The 15,460-nt window shown below is 40.7% G+C and overlaps 1 protein-coding gene across 2 annotated transcripts in view; it reads right to left on the bottom strand.

Moving 5' to 3' along the window:
- Positions 1–15,460, bottom strand: part of SKAP2 (src kinase associated phosphoprotein 2) — a 149,133-nt gene that overhangs the window by 41,336 nt on the left and 92,337 nt on the right. For both annotated transcript variants that reach the window (XM_073333650.2, XM_073333651.2), the window contains exons 5-6: positions 10,741–10,818; positions 9,413–9,496 (exon numbers count right to left, since the gene is read on the bottom strand). In XM_073333650.2, coding sequence (XP_073189751.1) covers positions 9,413–9,496; positions 10,741–10,818 — 162 coding nt within the window. The remainder of the gene's footprint in view (positions 1–9,412; positions 9,497–10,740; positions 10,819–15,460) is intronic.

Genomic DNA, 15,460 nt, shown 5'->3' with positions numbered 1-15,460 from the left:
ACAGTAGCACGCAGATGGAATAAACAAATACCAGGTTCAAAAGGTAAAACTATTTTGTCAAGATAAAAATGAGGTAAGTTATTCAAATTTAGTATCTTAGAATATTTGTGAGAAATTCTCTCTCGTACTGATGACCACTTTATATGGTAATACAGTTTTTCAGTTATTCTAGAATGATCTCTATACCTGTAGAAGTTCCTTCAAAAAAACAATACAATTAGACTACAAAGAATGCAATACAGTCTGCAATATATGCGAGCACAGCATATGCAGTTCATATTGTCTTGGATTGTTTTATTGTTTATATTATCATTGGTTCATCTCTCAGAACACACAACTCCAGTGCTAATGATAATTACTTGTGTGCACCAGCAAGAAAATATATTCCCTTACTATTAAATTCTTCCAATCAACTTTACAAAATAGTCAACCTACAGTATTGCAGTTTTCCCTTCCTGGTCACGTGCAATAAAGCAGTGGTTCTCAAAGCCGGTCTGCCGCTTGTTCACGGAAAGCCCCTGGCTGGCCGGACCAGTTTGTTTACTGCCATGTCCGCAGGTTTGGCTGACAGCGGCTTCCACTGGACATGGTTTGCCGCTACAGGCCAATGGGGGCTGCTGGAAGCAGCACGGGCTGAGGGACGTATTGGCTGTCCTTCCTGCAGCCCCCATTGGCCTGGAGCAGCAAACTGCGGCCAGTGGGAGCTTTGATCGGCCGAACCTGTGGACACGGCAGGTAAGCAAACCGGACTGGCCCACCAGGGGCTCTCCCTGCACAAGCGGAGGCCCAGCTTTGAGAACCACTGCAATAAAGGACTCCCAACGAAGGCCCTCATCCTGTAAAGACTTTTGCACACACTTAACTCTACATGCTGTGAGTAGTCACACTCAAGACAATATGACTGCTCCCAGGCCCCCATTCAAAGCCCAGTGAAGTCAATGGAAAGACGCTCATTGACTTCAACGGGCTTTGGGTCACTCCCACAGTGTGTAAATTAAGTATGTGCATGAGTCTTTGCAGGATCAGGCCCACACTGAGCAAATTCCTTTCTTGTGTTTTTACAGAGGCGTTCATGCAGTGATCAGTTCACAACAGAAATATATTTCTTGATACTTTGAGCTCTACTGCGGTGAAAAGTTAAACGATTGTTACCATTTTAACTAAAATAGCTCAGACTTAAAGATTTTTACTTGAATTTGGAAGTTAGTTTCCTACTTTTTCTTAGTGTCAGCATATGTTAGGCATGCATGGATTCTTCTGCCTCCTGGGAGTAATTCTGCATTTTTCAACTAAATTCCACAACTAGGAGGATTTCATTTTCTGATTCCTGCATCTCCAACTCAAACCAGAGATTTTGCAAGGTCACAGTGTAAAAGTGATGGAGTGGCCAGGGGAAAAGAACTATGAACAAAATAAAATTTTCAGTGAAGGGGTAGCATTCTCATGGCCTCTCATTCTCCTGACAATAGACTTGCAATCTGATAACAGGAAACACGTGGGTTGTTACAGTAGGCCACACTACTGCAACAGTGTAATACTGATAATGCTACTCCAGAGGGACATGAACAGCATTAAGCGAACGTTATTCTAGTATCATCCCACTAACACGATTCTCCGAATGTCCATTTCAGAATGCAGCTTTATATTGCTCCTATCTCCTCTCTCAGGTGCATGTCTAAAGAAAGAGAAAACTCTGGGCCCCTGTGAGGAATTTTTGATCCACAGAGGTACACAAGTATAAAACTAGTATAAAGCAATGAAAATCAGGCCCCATGTGTTTGTGTCAAAGCTGCTACACAAAACAAACTATATAAAAAATATTTTACAAAGATCAATAGTAAAGTATGAGATAAACTTCTTATTTGGGAGGTACTGGTAGGAAAAGATAGAGATGTTTCTGACTGAGATTTGAGAGTCTGTCAAGTGGAGAAAAGCATTCTAGGCTCTCATACCAAAAGTGGTGAATTATTGTGATGGGATGGAGATGACATGAGTGCTTGATAGGCAGAGGGAATCCTGAGGGAACCCGAGAAAAACAAGGTTTTGAGGTAGCATTGGGCAACTGCGTCCATGAAGAATTTTGAAATAAAGGAGGGTGCACCTTGAACTAGACCTTGAAATGACTGGGCTGCCAGTTGGAAGATGAAGGAGGGGTGACCATACTTCTTAGCACATGTGAAAAGGAAGGCCGCAGCATTCCACAAATCCTGAACTGTGGAGGGAGCTAGGACTGTGGAGAAGGGAGTTGATAATAGAAAGGCAGGAGGAGATAAAGACACAGTGGGATTTCAGATAATGATAAAATATGTACAGTATTTTTATTTGCGAGGTTGTAATGGCTATGAATAACAGATGCATGCAGTATTTACTTCTATCTAGGTAAGCATTTTATTTACCCCAGAGACTGGAGCAATTCTAAGCTATTATGATGATACTTCTATAATCTGTTAGGTCAATGGGTATTTTGGCAAGCACACGAATATTGAAAATGTCAGCTATGTCTGACAGTCATAAAATGGATTTTGATCTGGTAAACAGTGTTAACTGCTTCTATAATGTAAGGCTTGTCCACACAATGGAGTAATGTGCACTAGGGGAGTGTAATTTCTAAAGTGAACTAGTGTGTTGTGTGTTAATTTGTCCATGTACATCCTGCTGGTGTGCCCAAAATGTTCCCTACTGTGCTTTAACCCAGTGCACCAGAAGGATCTATACAGACCATATTAGTGCTTTTTAGAAATCACATCCCTGTAGTGCACAACTGTGTAGACAAGCCCTAGGGTGACCAGATGTCCCGATTTTATAGGGACAGTCCCGATAGTCAGGGCTTTGTCTTATATAGGCACCTATTACCCGCCACACCCAGTCCTGACTGTACCTTGCTATCTGGTCACCCTAAAAAGCCATACTCTTAGAATATATTTAGCTCTTCCTTAGTTTTGAGATTAAGGTTCTCCCAGATCTTTGAGACTCTTTCCAATGTCCTACATTGTTTCGTATTAAAGTAGGTCTCATATATACAGTAAACATGCTTGCTAAATATTAAAGTGCTAGAACATCCCAAATGGTTTAAAACTTAAAATTTTGGAACAGTCCTTTCTAGACGTATGTGCAAGAATGCATTTCTTTTATAAGATCAAAAAAGTATGAAGCCATTTTTTTAATTACAAAAGGTGCCAAAGCAAGAGCAAAAATTTTACTGCCTTGTTACAAGTGTCTTTTAAAAAATTTAACATTCCCTGTCCCTAAAAAAAACAAAACACTACCCCAACCCAAATTAACAGTATCATGAAAATGCTGATAGAAAACTTAGTTATCAAATCATGTCTGTGGCACTTTAAAAATGTATCTGCTGTATATATATAGTACACTGACTAAATAATCATTTGAGGGAAACGAGCTATGGTACTTTTATGGCCAGATTTTCAAGAGAGCTCATTGAGAAAAATGGGAACTGCTGAGTACTTTTGAAAATCTGGACTAGATTAAACCGAGCTGGATTTATATTGCCTTAAATTTAATCTTCAAGAAAATGGAGTGAAATTCCAGTGGACGCAAATTTTGAAGACATACTATTTAGGATTCCAGTTTACATTTTATAGGTTGAAGTGAAAAGTAGGAAGTTACTGGGCCAGATGGTTGGCCCACTATGGGCCCTTTAAAGGCAGCATGATGACCTTGATGACATGACTGCTGGAATGGCTCCTCAGGGCCAAAGAAGCTGGGCACAAACTTAGAACAAGTTTACGACTGCTCTAAGTTGCACTGGGTGCTGATAAGGGAAGAGGAATTGTGCCATAAAGCCACCTTCTCTTACCTCTGGTGCTGCACAGAACATAGCTCAGCTGGACCAGAGACTCTGAGCCACTGTTTTACATTCTGCTTGATTAATATTTTCTTCCCTTTCATGTTTCTTTGGACTTCAAAAGTTTAATTATTACTATTTAAGTATATTTTAGTAGGATCTAAAGGTCCCAGTCAGGGTCCTGTTGTACTAGGTGTTATACAAATGTGTACATCTGGAGCTAAATTGTGTGTTTGGTTGTGCGTGCAACCCCCTCCCCCCCATATTAAAATCAACAGGAACTGCAAACATGTAGCTAAAGGCAAAACTATATGCCATGAGCTTTTAAGAAAGAAGAAATCTTTGACCAAGTTGTAAGTGAGCATGTATTCTCAGCAAACCAATCTCAAACTCATGTGCATCCAGCTGATAAGTAGGGAGAATGTGGGCTTATTGACTGGTCATTACACAATTGTGGTGTCTCTTCCTGGCCTGTCTGCTTTTGTTTGCAGTAGATTTCAATGGAATACTTAGACAGTGTTATCTGTGACCTAAATATAAAACTATAGCTAGAGGAAATCCTCCGAACACCAGAGTTGGTGCTTATTGTTTTGAACAGAGGACATGAATATACAGTAGTGGTTAAGAACATCTTGAAGACAAGGCTGGTGGATCTTTAGAGCTAACTTGACACACTTCTCAGTATTCAGAGGAATTTAAAATTAATGGATTAAAAACATATTTGATCTACACGATCATACACGATCTAGCCTTTATGGGTAGTCACAATGAAGGAAAGAGAAATAGATATATCTTGGGTATATCTATTCAGACTGCATTCAGTTGTATTCCTTTATTTTATATGGTTTGTTTCCTGCCAGAGCTAAGGCTGCTCATATAACTGCAAACTTGACCGACCTCGTGGCTAACATTGGTAAGAAGCCTATATTTTAGTCTGTGTTGAGAAACAAATGCAATAATAGTAGCAGACTAGAGGCTCTGCAAGGAAATTAAAAACCTCACACAATAGTCTTAGAGACTGCAAAAAATGTATTGACGTAAAAGGTTGCTGTTACTAATACATTCAATTATATATTCAACTCACAAAACGAAGCTATGGAGAACTGATACAAAAACCCCCAAGATCATTTTCTAGGGGAAGAAAATAGTAAAAGAAACAAGCCAGGATCACCTCAGGACATTCAAAAATGTTTTAAGAATGATCAAACTTCAGAAACAGAGACTCTCTCTCAGAATTCCAACGGAAGCAGCAAAGGAAATAAGGGAACATTTAACAGATACCTTTAAAATCTCTGGAAATGGGGAAAGCATCATAGTCAGAATAGGAAGAGGGAATTGTAGCAAGCGGAAAATTGTACACTTAAATCCTTTGGGCATTGAGATAAGACAAGACCCTCTACGTCTGTATTTTTTTAAAAAAGAAGAGATGAGATTAGGTGGATCAGCACAGTGAAGGAATGCAACACTTGAAATAAGACCAATGCTACCAGGCTATTCAAATAGTACCACAGAATCTCTACGGGTAAGTCCATGCTTAAATAATAGCAGTATAACAGCAGGAATATACTCTTGACCACCTGTCCAGGATGTTGATATTGATTGTAAAATGTTCAGGAAGAAAAGAGAGGCTACAAAAAACAGAAAACCCAGTAATAATGGGGATCTCATCTATCCCCATGTTGCCTAGGAATATGTCACCTCAGGACAGGATGCAGAGATAAAATTTCTAGACCCCATTAATAACTGCTTCTTGGGGAAAGGCAATTCTTGATTTAGTCCTAAGTGGAGGACAGGATCTGGTCCAAAAGGTGAATATAACTGAACCATTCAGTAATAGCAAGCATAATGAAATTAAATTTAACATCCTCGTAAAGGGAAAATGCCAAAGAAACCCACCACAGTAGCATTTAACTTCAAAAAGGGGAACTACACAAAAATGAGGAGGATAGTAAAATGGAAATTAAAAGCAACAGTCACCAGAGTGAAATGTCTGCAATACAGCATGGGAACTTTTTAAAAATACCATAATAGAGACTCAAACTATATAATATACCCCCAAATTAAAAAACAAAAAACAGTATGAGGACTAAAAAGATGTCACCAAGGCTAAATAGAATAAAAGAAGCAGTTAGAGACAAAAAAAAAACATTCTTTAAAAACTGGAAGTCAAATCCTACTCAGGAAAATACAAAGGAACATAAACTCTGGCAAATCAAGTGTAAAAGTTTAATTAGACAGGCCCCCAAAAAATTGAAGGGCAACTAGAAAAAGACACAAACAAATAGCAAAAATAGGGGAAGAAGAAAGACTATATGAGAAGCAGAAAGCCTGCCAAACAATCAGTGGGGCAACTGGATAGAGGTGCTAAAGGAGCATTCAGGAAAGACAAGGCCATTGTGGAGAAGGCACAGGAGATTCCCACACCTAAGCCATTCTTTTTAGGTGACAAATCTAAAGAACTGTCCCAGATTGAGGTGTCAAATATTGGCAGTTTTGGAACAAATTGATGAATTAAACTGTAATAAGTCACCAGGACAAGATGGTATTCATTAAAGAGTTATGAAGGAACTCAAATATGAAATGCAGAAATATGATATGTGATCATATGATCAATATGATATGTGAATGTGATATGTAACCTACGGCTTACACAGCTTGTTTTCCTAACTCCACATTCCCTCCCACCGCCCTCAGACATTCTTGTTAAACTCTGTATTTGTGCTGGAAATGGCCCACCTTGATTATCATACACATTGTAAGGAGAGTGATCACTTTAGATAAGCTATTACCAACAGGAGAGTGGGTTTGTGTGGGGGGGGGGGCAGGGGGGAAACCTGGATTTGTGCTGGAAATGGCTCACCTAGATTATCATACACATTGTAAGGAGAGTGATCACTTTACATAAGCTATTACCAGCAGGAGAGTGGGGTGGGGGGAGAGAAAACCTTTTGTAGTGATTAACACCCATTTTTTCATGATTTGTGCGTATAAAAACATCTTCTGTATTTTCCACAGTATGCATCCGATGAAGTGAGCTGTAGCTCACGAAAGCTTATGCTCAAATAAATTGGTTAGTCTCTAAGATGCCACAAGTACTCCTTTCCTATTGCTTAAATCAGCCTCTGTACCAAATGACTGGCAGATAGCTAATGTATGCTGATTTTTTAAAAAGACTTCAGCAGTCATCCTGGCAATTACAGGCCAATCGGCCCAACTTCGGAACCAGGCAACTTGGTTGGAACTACAGAAAAACCCCTAGAACTATCACACATGTTGGGGAAGAGTCAACATGACTTTTGTAAAGGGAAATCACATCTCACCTATCTCTTAGAATTCTTCCAGGGCGTCAACAAACATGCAGACAAGGGTGACCCACTTGATACAATGTACTTCGACTTTTAGAAAGCCTTTGACAAGGTTCCTTACCAAAGGGTCTTAAGAAAAGTAAGGAGTCCTGGGATAAGGGGGAAGGTCCTCCCATGGATCGGTAACTGGTTAAAAGTCAGGAAACAGAGAGTAGGGATAAACTGTCCGTTTTCACAGCAGAGAGAGGTAAATAACGTGGACCCCCAAGGACCCATATTGGTACTAGTGCTGTTGAACATATTCGTACATTGTCCGGAAAAGGGGGTAAACAGTGAGGTGGCAAAGTTTGCGGATGATGCAACATTACTCAAGATAGTTAAGTCCAAAGCTGACTGTGAGGAGTTACAAAAAGATCTCGGTAAACTGGGTGCCTGGAGAACAAAATGGCAGATGAAATTTAATGTTGATAAATTCAAAACAATGCACACTGGAAAACATAATCCCAACTATACATACAAAATGATGGGGTATAAATTAGCTGTTACCACTCAAGGAAGATCTTGGAATCATCGTGAATAGTTCTCTGAAAACATCTGCTCAATGTGCAGCAGACATCAAAAAAGCTAACAATCTTAGGAACCATTCGGAAAGGAATAGATAATAAGAAAGAAAATATCATAATGCCACTATATAATCCATGGTATGCCCACACCTTGATGCAGTCCTGGTTGCCCATCTCAATAAAGATAGATCAGAATTGGAAAAACTACAGAGATGGGCAACAAAAATGCTTAAGGGTATGGAACAGCTTTCATATGAGGAGAGATTAAAAAAAACTTGGAAAAGAGATGATTGGGGGGGGAATATAACAGGGGTCTATAAAATCATGAATGGTATAGACAAATTGAATAAGGAAGTATTATTTACCCCTTCAAACAACACAAGAACTAGGGGTCACCTAATGAAATTAATAGGCAGCAGGTTTAAAACAAAAGTAAAAGTACTGCTTCACATAAATACACAGTCAACCCATGGAACTCATCGCCAGGGGATGTTGTGAAGGCCAAATGTGTAACTGAATTCAAAAAAAGACTTAAATAAGTTCATGGAGGATTGGGCCATCAATGGCTATTAGCCAAGATGATCAGGGATGCAACCCCATGCTCTAGGTGTCCCTAATCCTGTGACTGCTAGAAGCTGAGACTGGACAGCAGGGGATGGATCACTAGATAAACTGCCCTATTCTGTTCATTCCCTCTGAGGCATCTGGCACTAGCCACTGTCGGAAGACAGGATACGGATCTAGATGGACCACTGGTCTAACCCAGTATGGCTGTTCTTATTTGTACTCATGTCAAATAAGAATGAGGAAGGAGGCACAAAACCTTAAACTAAGACAACATTGGGCACTCAAAGGACTTTAAGTGGAACTTTCATACAATATCCGGAAAGAAATTTAAGATATAGCTGTGCTCTGAATAACTGTTTTTGTGGAATTCTATATTTACTGTCATAAGCTTCCATATCAATTTTGTTCAGCAGACAAGTAAAAACATGTTTACTAAACTGCCAACCTTACGAATTCAAAATTGGGTCTTAAAGTCAAGCTTAATTCTTTCCTTTTTATGTATCTTCACAGAAGAAGCCAGTTTGACTTTAAGACCCCAGTTTGAGTGTGCAGGGTTGGCTTTTAGATAAGAAGTGTTACTTGTGTACTCAACAAGGTTGAGATGGAATATTTGAGACAGAAACATGGAACCCCAAAATGCAGTTGTTAGAGAATCATTTTTTAAGGGTAGAACCACACTGTAGAGAAAACAATTTTTTTTTAAATAAATTGGACAACGATTTGGACTAAAAAGAATTGTGATCTAATGAACTGAGAATGGGTGTACGAGCCAGACAACTATGAGATCTAATCCTGGCTCTGTTACTGGCTCACAGTGTAGCCTCACAAGTAATTTAACCTTTCTGCTTCAGTTTTCCCATCTGAGAAAAAATGAACACACTGCTTAGAGGTGTTGAGAGGGTTAATATTTGTACAATGCTTTCAATACGCAAAGCACTGTGAAAAAGCTAACTATTCTGGTAAAAGATTAATTTGCTATCTCAAGATGGACTTAGCTTCTCGGCGTCCTCTCCTAAAGCTTTCTTATTTTTCCACATATTAAAAGAAAGAGAATGATAAACATCTGATGAAGTGAGCTGTAGCTCACGAAAGCTCATGCTCAAATAAATTGGTTAGTCTCTAAGGTGCCACAAGTACTCCTTTTCTTTTTATTAAAACGTAGTTACTCATACCTTTATCACTTCCATAATAATAGAAGGCTGTTCTACTCAGAGCACACCAACGCTTCTGCCATTCAAAGCCAAGAAAACTGTGGTCTGCAATTAATATACAATTTATGTTAGATTGCTTTTACTACATATATTTAACAGAAATATATATACAATGTGTATTTTCTTCAAAAGGCGAGAAAAGGAAAAGAGGTAGCTGTATGCAGTCCAGAGGGAAAACTTGGAGTAAAAAGGAGAAGAGAACAAAAAAGAACTTGAAGATGGTAAACAGTACAGACAGGATAGTCTTGTGAGGTATTAAATATACAGGAACTATGAACAACTTTATAAATACCTTCTACAGTTGTAACGCAGCATTAAACAGGCGTTAAGGTGAAAACACAAGGATTTATTCAATCAAGGTAAATATTGACTGAACCAAAGCTAAGCTCAATATTTGCTTTCTTGAAGGAAAATAAATTTTGATGCTCCCCAAAACATGTAGTCAACATACACATTGTTACATACATTCTTCAAAAATACCCACAAATCTCTGAATTATGTGTCACACTAGAAACTCATTGACCCATCACAAGGCTCCTCAGTTGACAACGAACCATGATTATTTTCTTGTATGTCACAATACAAATTATTTGAAGTCTCCTCTTTTAGCTAATGGTGTTGTGACAGATATGTTAATTTCCTGCCATATCCTTGGGAGTCCTTATTGAATTAATTATGAATATATTTGGGATCCATTGTATTCAGTGAATGATTTATGTGTTATCATGGGCTAGGATTGTATCTAACCTCTGAAGGGGGAAGATGTGACAGATGTGAAACCTGGGGACTCAAAGGACTATATTGAACGATGTGCCAGACAAGAATGGACTTCTGGCACAAAAAGTGTTTAGTGGTTTTCCTGAGTAATATCCAGGAGGAGGTGAGTGCAAATTCTTCACTTCTGGTTATGCAAAAACCTAACTTTTTTAAGTTATGCCCTGAAGAGTAGGCCTTTGTCTGCTGATTACCCATGAAGCCACGATCAATGGTCCAAGCTGTATAAAGGAAAAGCTGAATGCTTTATGGTTGTTCTAGTTCTGAATCTGAGACAGTTATGTACTTGTAACCATGGGAAAACCTCTTTGTTGGTTTTGAAGACTGACATCTACCAGAGTCTCAGACTGGAGTTGAGGTGACCTCTGGTAAGCTTTTTAGCATGCGTCTAGGTTCTTCTATTGTTTGTTAGCGTTCTCTGTGATTTTTTTACCTTAAGAATAAATGTTTTTGCATAGAAAGGGCTGTGTGGTAACATTAATATGAACATTTTTCATAAAGCCAGCTTACTTTACCTTTTCTGCGTTTTTCAAGGTATCCAGCCTTTAGAACAAATTGAAGGTCTTGAGCAGCAACAGGAGGAAACTGGTTCCCTGAAAGAAAAGAAAAGTATTATAAACTGCTGTTTTTCAAGCTAAACACTACTCTATCCATATTAATAAGAGTTGGCTGATTTTACACTGGCAGTGCCAAGGAACTACTGGAAGAGCAGAATTCTATTAACTACTATTCCAGACAATTTTTGGCTAAACAGTCACAAGTATAATGACAAAGCAGTTGGCTGCATTGCTATGCCAATGCAGTGACAGGAAAATTATAGCTGTGAACCAGCCCCTCAAGTCTCCAAGTGTGAAAAAAAAATCTGTATCTACTTTCTAGACAAGATGAAAATTCAACACATTACATTAATCTAGAAGATGTTAGTTTGCATCTTAAAATACACAGTTTAAAGTGAGCTGTTTAGTAAAATCAGAGTGTTTTCAAATGCTTGTATAGAAGCAAAGGTCCTTAAATACCTTAGATACAATTATTAACTGTAATTAAATGCAGAATTTAGTTTTTAGCCATCATCACCTCCAAAAGCCTAACAAAAATCTACTGCAACAGTCTACAAAGCGTGCACCCACATGCCATGCTGTTTAGAAAGAAAGGAACCAGATGAAGGGATGATAAAGAGCAATGTCTTGTTATTGACAGATAATGTATAATTTGTGCTACATTAGGAAAGCACTGTTAAAACAAATAGACAGTACTTGGGGATATTGGACAGACAAGACAAACACACTGCTCACAAACTGCCCAAGCTGCTTCTCTTTCAGGAGTATTGTTATTTTCTGTAAAATGACCAATGTGTTCAGTTATATTTGTACTTCCCTCCCCCCACAATTGTTAGCTCACAGCTAGAAGTGTGAGATTCTAATATTCTAGATTAAACTGGAAACCTAGACACGAAGAACTTATTTAACAAATTAGTTTCAAATCTTCACAGATGTGGAATCAACTTTTTAAATTCTAAAATACTATAAAGAGCAGAAATACAGCTTTAGACGTGCCTGACCATTCATGTATACAAATGTCCAGTTTTTCCACAAGTACAGCAGCTATTCCTGTGAGGGGAGGGTTAATATATTTGAGCATCAAAATGTAGTTTTCCCATTACTTATTATCATTAAATAGTCATAATAAAGTCACTGTAGGTAGGTGGCAAATTTATATGGAAGCAATTTTTAATCAAAATTTTATACATAACCTTGTTAGTAATACAGTGAAAACCACACTAAGGATCACCATCAGAAGTCTGCTTTTTAAAGAAACCACTGTGAAATATCCCATCTGGAAACTAATTTGTCTAACCTTGAGCTAAACACTACCTCTGCTAGGTAACCAATGCCTGCTGGGCCCTTGGGTGGTCACTTAAAACAGGATTCTACTTTTACCTATTCTTTTTGGGTACTGGTTTTGTTAACAAAACATATTTGTGACAAGGCAAGAAAAATGTTATCGAGAACAAGAGCAAACAAGTTACTAAAGACTACAAAAGAAATGTACCGAAGAGAGGAATCTACTCCCCTGAGAAATCCAAAACTTTTCAAATAGTAAAAAAAAAAATATATGGTTAAGTTACAACCAATGTAGCAAAGTGTATTAAAATTCCAGTTATTACAAAATTGTGCTTTGACATTCAGTATTACACTATTACTTTTTTATTTCTAATTATTTCACCTTAAGATTATTACATTACATCAGGTTTCAGGGGGTCCCAAGCAGGACCAGCATTAGACTCACTGGGGCCCAGGACAGAAAGCCAAAGCCCTGGGCTCTGAGCCCCGCCCAAGCCTCAGAAACTTAGTTTTGCGGGGCACCCTGTGGCATCGGGCCCCAGGCAACTGCCCTGCTTGCTACCCCATAACGCTGGCACTGCCTTTTATATGCAGAAAACCAGTTGTTGTGGCACAGGTGGGCCGTGGAGTTTTTATAGCATGGGGGGCTCAGAAAGAAAAAGGTTGAGAACCCCTGCCTCCACCATTATTATTTCCACTCCTGTGGAATTTATGACCAACATATTAAAAACAAAAGAATTATGTACCACATGCATGAAAGTATGCGACCACAAGAACTGTGATTGGGAATTTTACTCAGGACACTCACTAGCGCATCAGTTAAGAGGCTGATCTAGTTATTAGATCAAATAATAACTGGTTTTTACTTGCTGAAGATATGCAAATGGTTTCTGGCTTAAGATCTACAGCTATTGGGCTGATGTACCTTAACTCAGTCACAGCTGTACTGAAAAATTATCCATTTCACGGATGGGGGAGGAGGCTTCAGAAACAGCCTGGATGTGCTGCTTTAAATTGGTCATTGGGAGGCATCAGCGTGCAACACTTCCAGCTTTACCTCCTCCATGAAGGCTTGTTAGACACTAGACCACTAGACACTGCAACAACAAATGTGGGGGAAGGGAAAAACCTAATCTGTCAAACACATTAACTATTGTTGCTTCATTTTTAAGCACAAGAGCTTCAAAACATTATCTGGACTCCAATTTTATGCAAGGTATTAGTTCAGGTTTGTTTTGTTTTTCTTTTCTGGGAGAGGAAGGGAAATCTGAATGGGGTTATAATATAGCCTCTATAAGAGGTATCAGATCAATAGCCATGGACAATGAAGACCTTTATCTACAGTCCAAGAAAAGCATCCACAGGGATTTCTCCACACTTTCCTGACCATAGCTGGAACTTGATCTGGACTGCCTGCCTTCAGTGGAATAGAGGAGTTCAGGCTCCAGAGCAATTCCATCCTTCTCTCTGCTGAGATTGTCAAGTTAGTGCCAGCTGTATGATGGTAGTTTTGGGGATACAGAGATTAGCCTGCAGAGAACTAAAGTGAAAACAAAGTTATTTCACACAGGGCACTGAACAGCCTACTGTGTGGAAAGCTACAAGTAACAGCAGAGGCAGGTACTCAATACCATACTTCTTCTGGGTTATGGTGTGAGGAGCAGTCTCTCTCCTCTTCCCTTACCCCCCACTAAGCAGTGCAGAACTGAGAACCCAACCCTGGTTCAGCTGCTCACTGCATTATGAACAGCAGATCCACCAAACAAGAAGCAGGTCAGTTTGACTAGTGCTCAAAATCTATGGAAGTGGGAACTGACCAGATACTTGTCAATTTCACGCTGCAGCCTGGAAAGTCTTAGAACAGAAGCAGGGTGGCAATGGTGGGAGAGAAAAAGACAACACACAGAGCAGAGATTTGGCAAAGTTTCCTTTTTCCTTCCCCTCTACAACAGAAAGAGTATTAAGAATCAAGAGGGCAAAGGAGAAAGAATAAGGAGCATGGCAGGGGCAGCCCCACTCCACCCAGCCCAGTGCAAAGGCACTATTTACAAACCAGTAGTTGCCAGATGCACTATGGTCTGCCTGGCCCTGTGCTGCCAGCATGTCCCTTGCCCTCAGGGGCAGGCCCATGCCGCCACACAGCCCCCCTGCCCAACACTGGAACACCCCCAGACCACCTAAGGCCAGAGTCCCCTCCATTCCCCCTTAACCCTGCCACAAATGCCCAGCATCCTACATAACACCACCCCTCCCAGCGCCCCCCTGCCCACAGCTCCACCACAACTGCCCAGCACCCCACACAGAACCCCCACTTCCTAGTGCCCCAACACATACAGATCTTCCCCGCCCCCTTACAGCCTAGGCCCCATCCCATAGACCCACTCACCCACACCCTGCCTCCTGGCCGCACTCACCGGCCCCGCTGGAAAGCAACTGTGTCTGCTGGGCTGAGCCGGCAGTGCAGCCAGGGCTGGTCCCGGGGCAGGGAATCGCTCCAGCCTCTGGAATGGTGTGATCAGCCCTCTGGAGTGGCATGATCAGCCAGGCCAGGATCTGCCCTGCTGGGCTCCCTCAGGACCCACTTACCTGGAGGGGTGCAGCCAAGACTCCCACACTGTCTCTTCCCAAAACTGTCTGAGACTGACCAGGCTTCTGCACCAGTCACAGGTGGCTCAGTTCTGGGAAACAGAGACTGCCCGGAACTGGAGGTGGCCAGGTGGCAGAGAGAAGCTGGTGGGTGGGTCCAAGGGTGGAAAGGAGCTCTCGGATGGCCGAGAGAAGCAAGTGGTGGGTGTGTGTGGTGGGGAGAGCCAGCAGGCTGGCGGGGTCTCAGGGTGTAGTTCAAGTGGGGCAGGCTGGGGCCCCTTCTGCCAAGGGCCCAGCTCCATGGTGCTACTGATGCCATTGTAAACCAGGTACAGCAGAGAACTGCACCAGTGAAGGGAAGGTGGAAAGCTCACTGGAATGTAAAGCTGACTCCTAAACCAACCCCTTCCTTGCCCCATTATAGGGCACTTATAAGGGTATAAAGAAAAGGAGTACTTGTGGCACCTTAGGGACTAACAAATTTATTTGAGCATAAGCTTTCTGTGAGCTACAGCTCACTTCATCGGATGCATTCAGTGTAAAACACAGTGGGGAGATTTATATACACAGAGAACATGAAACAATGGGTGTTACCATACACACTGTAATGAGAGCGATCACTTAAGGTGAGCTATTACCAGCAGGAGAGTGGGGGGGACGGGACGACCTTTTGTAGTGATAATCAAGGTGGGCCATTTCCAGCAGTTGACAAGAATGTCTGAGGAACAGTGGGAGGTGGGGGGGGGGGGGAATAAATATGGGGAAATAGTTTTACTTTGTGTAATGACCCATCCACTCCCAGTCTCTA

This window comes from Lepidochelys kempii, chromosome 2 (genome assembly GCF_965140285.1).
Source record: "Lepidochelys kempii isolate rLepKem1 chromosome 2, rLepKem1.hap1, whole genome shotgun sequence".
NCBI lineage: Eukaryota > Metazoa > Chordata > Testudines > Cheloniidae > Lepidochelys > Lepidochelys kempii.
The sequence above is the reverse complement of the archived record's forward strand: the minus strand, read 5'-3'. Positions and strand labels throughout refer to the sequence as shown.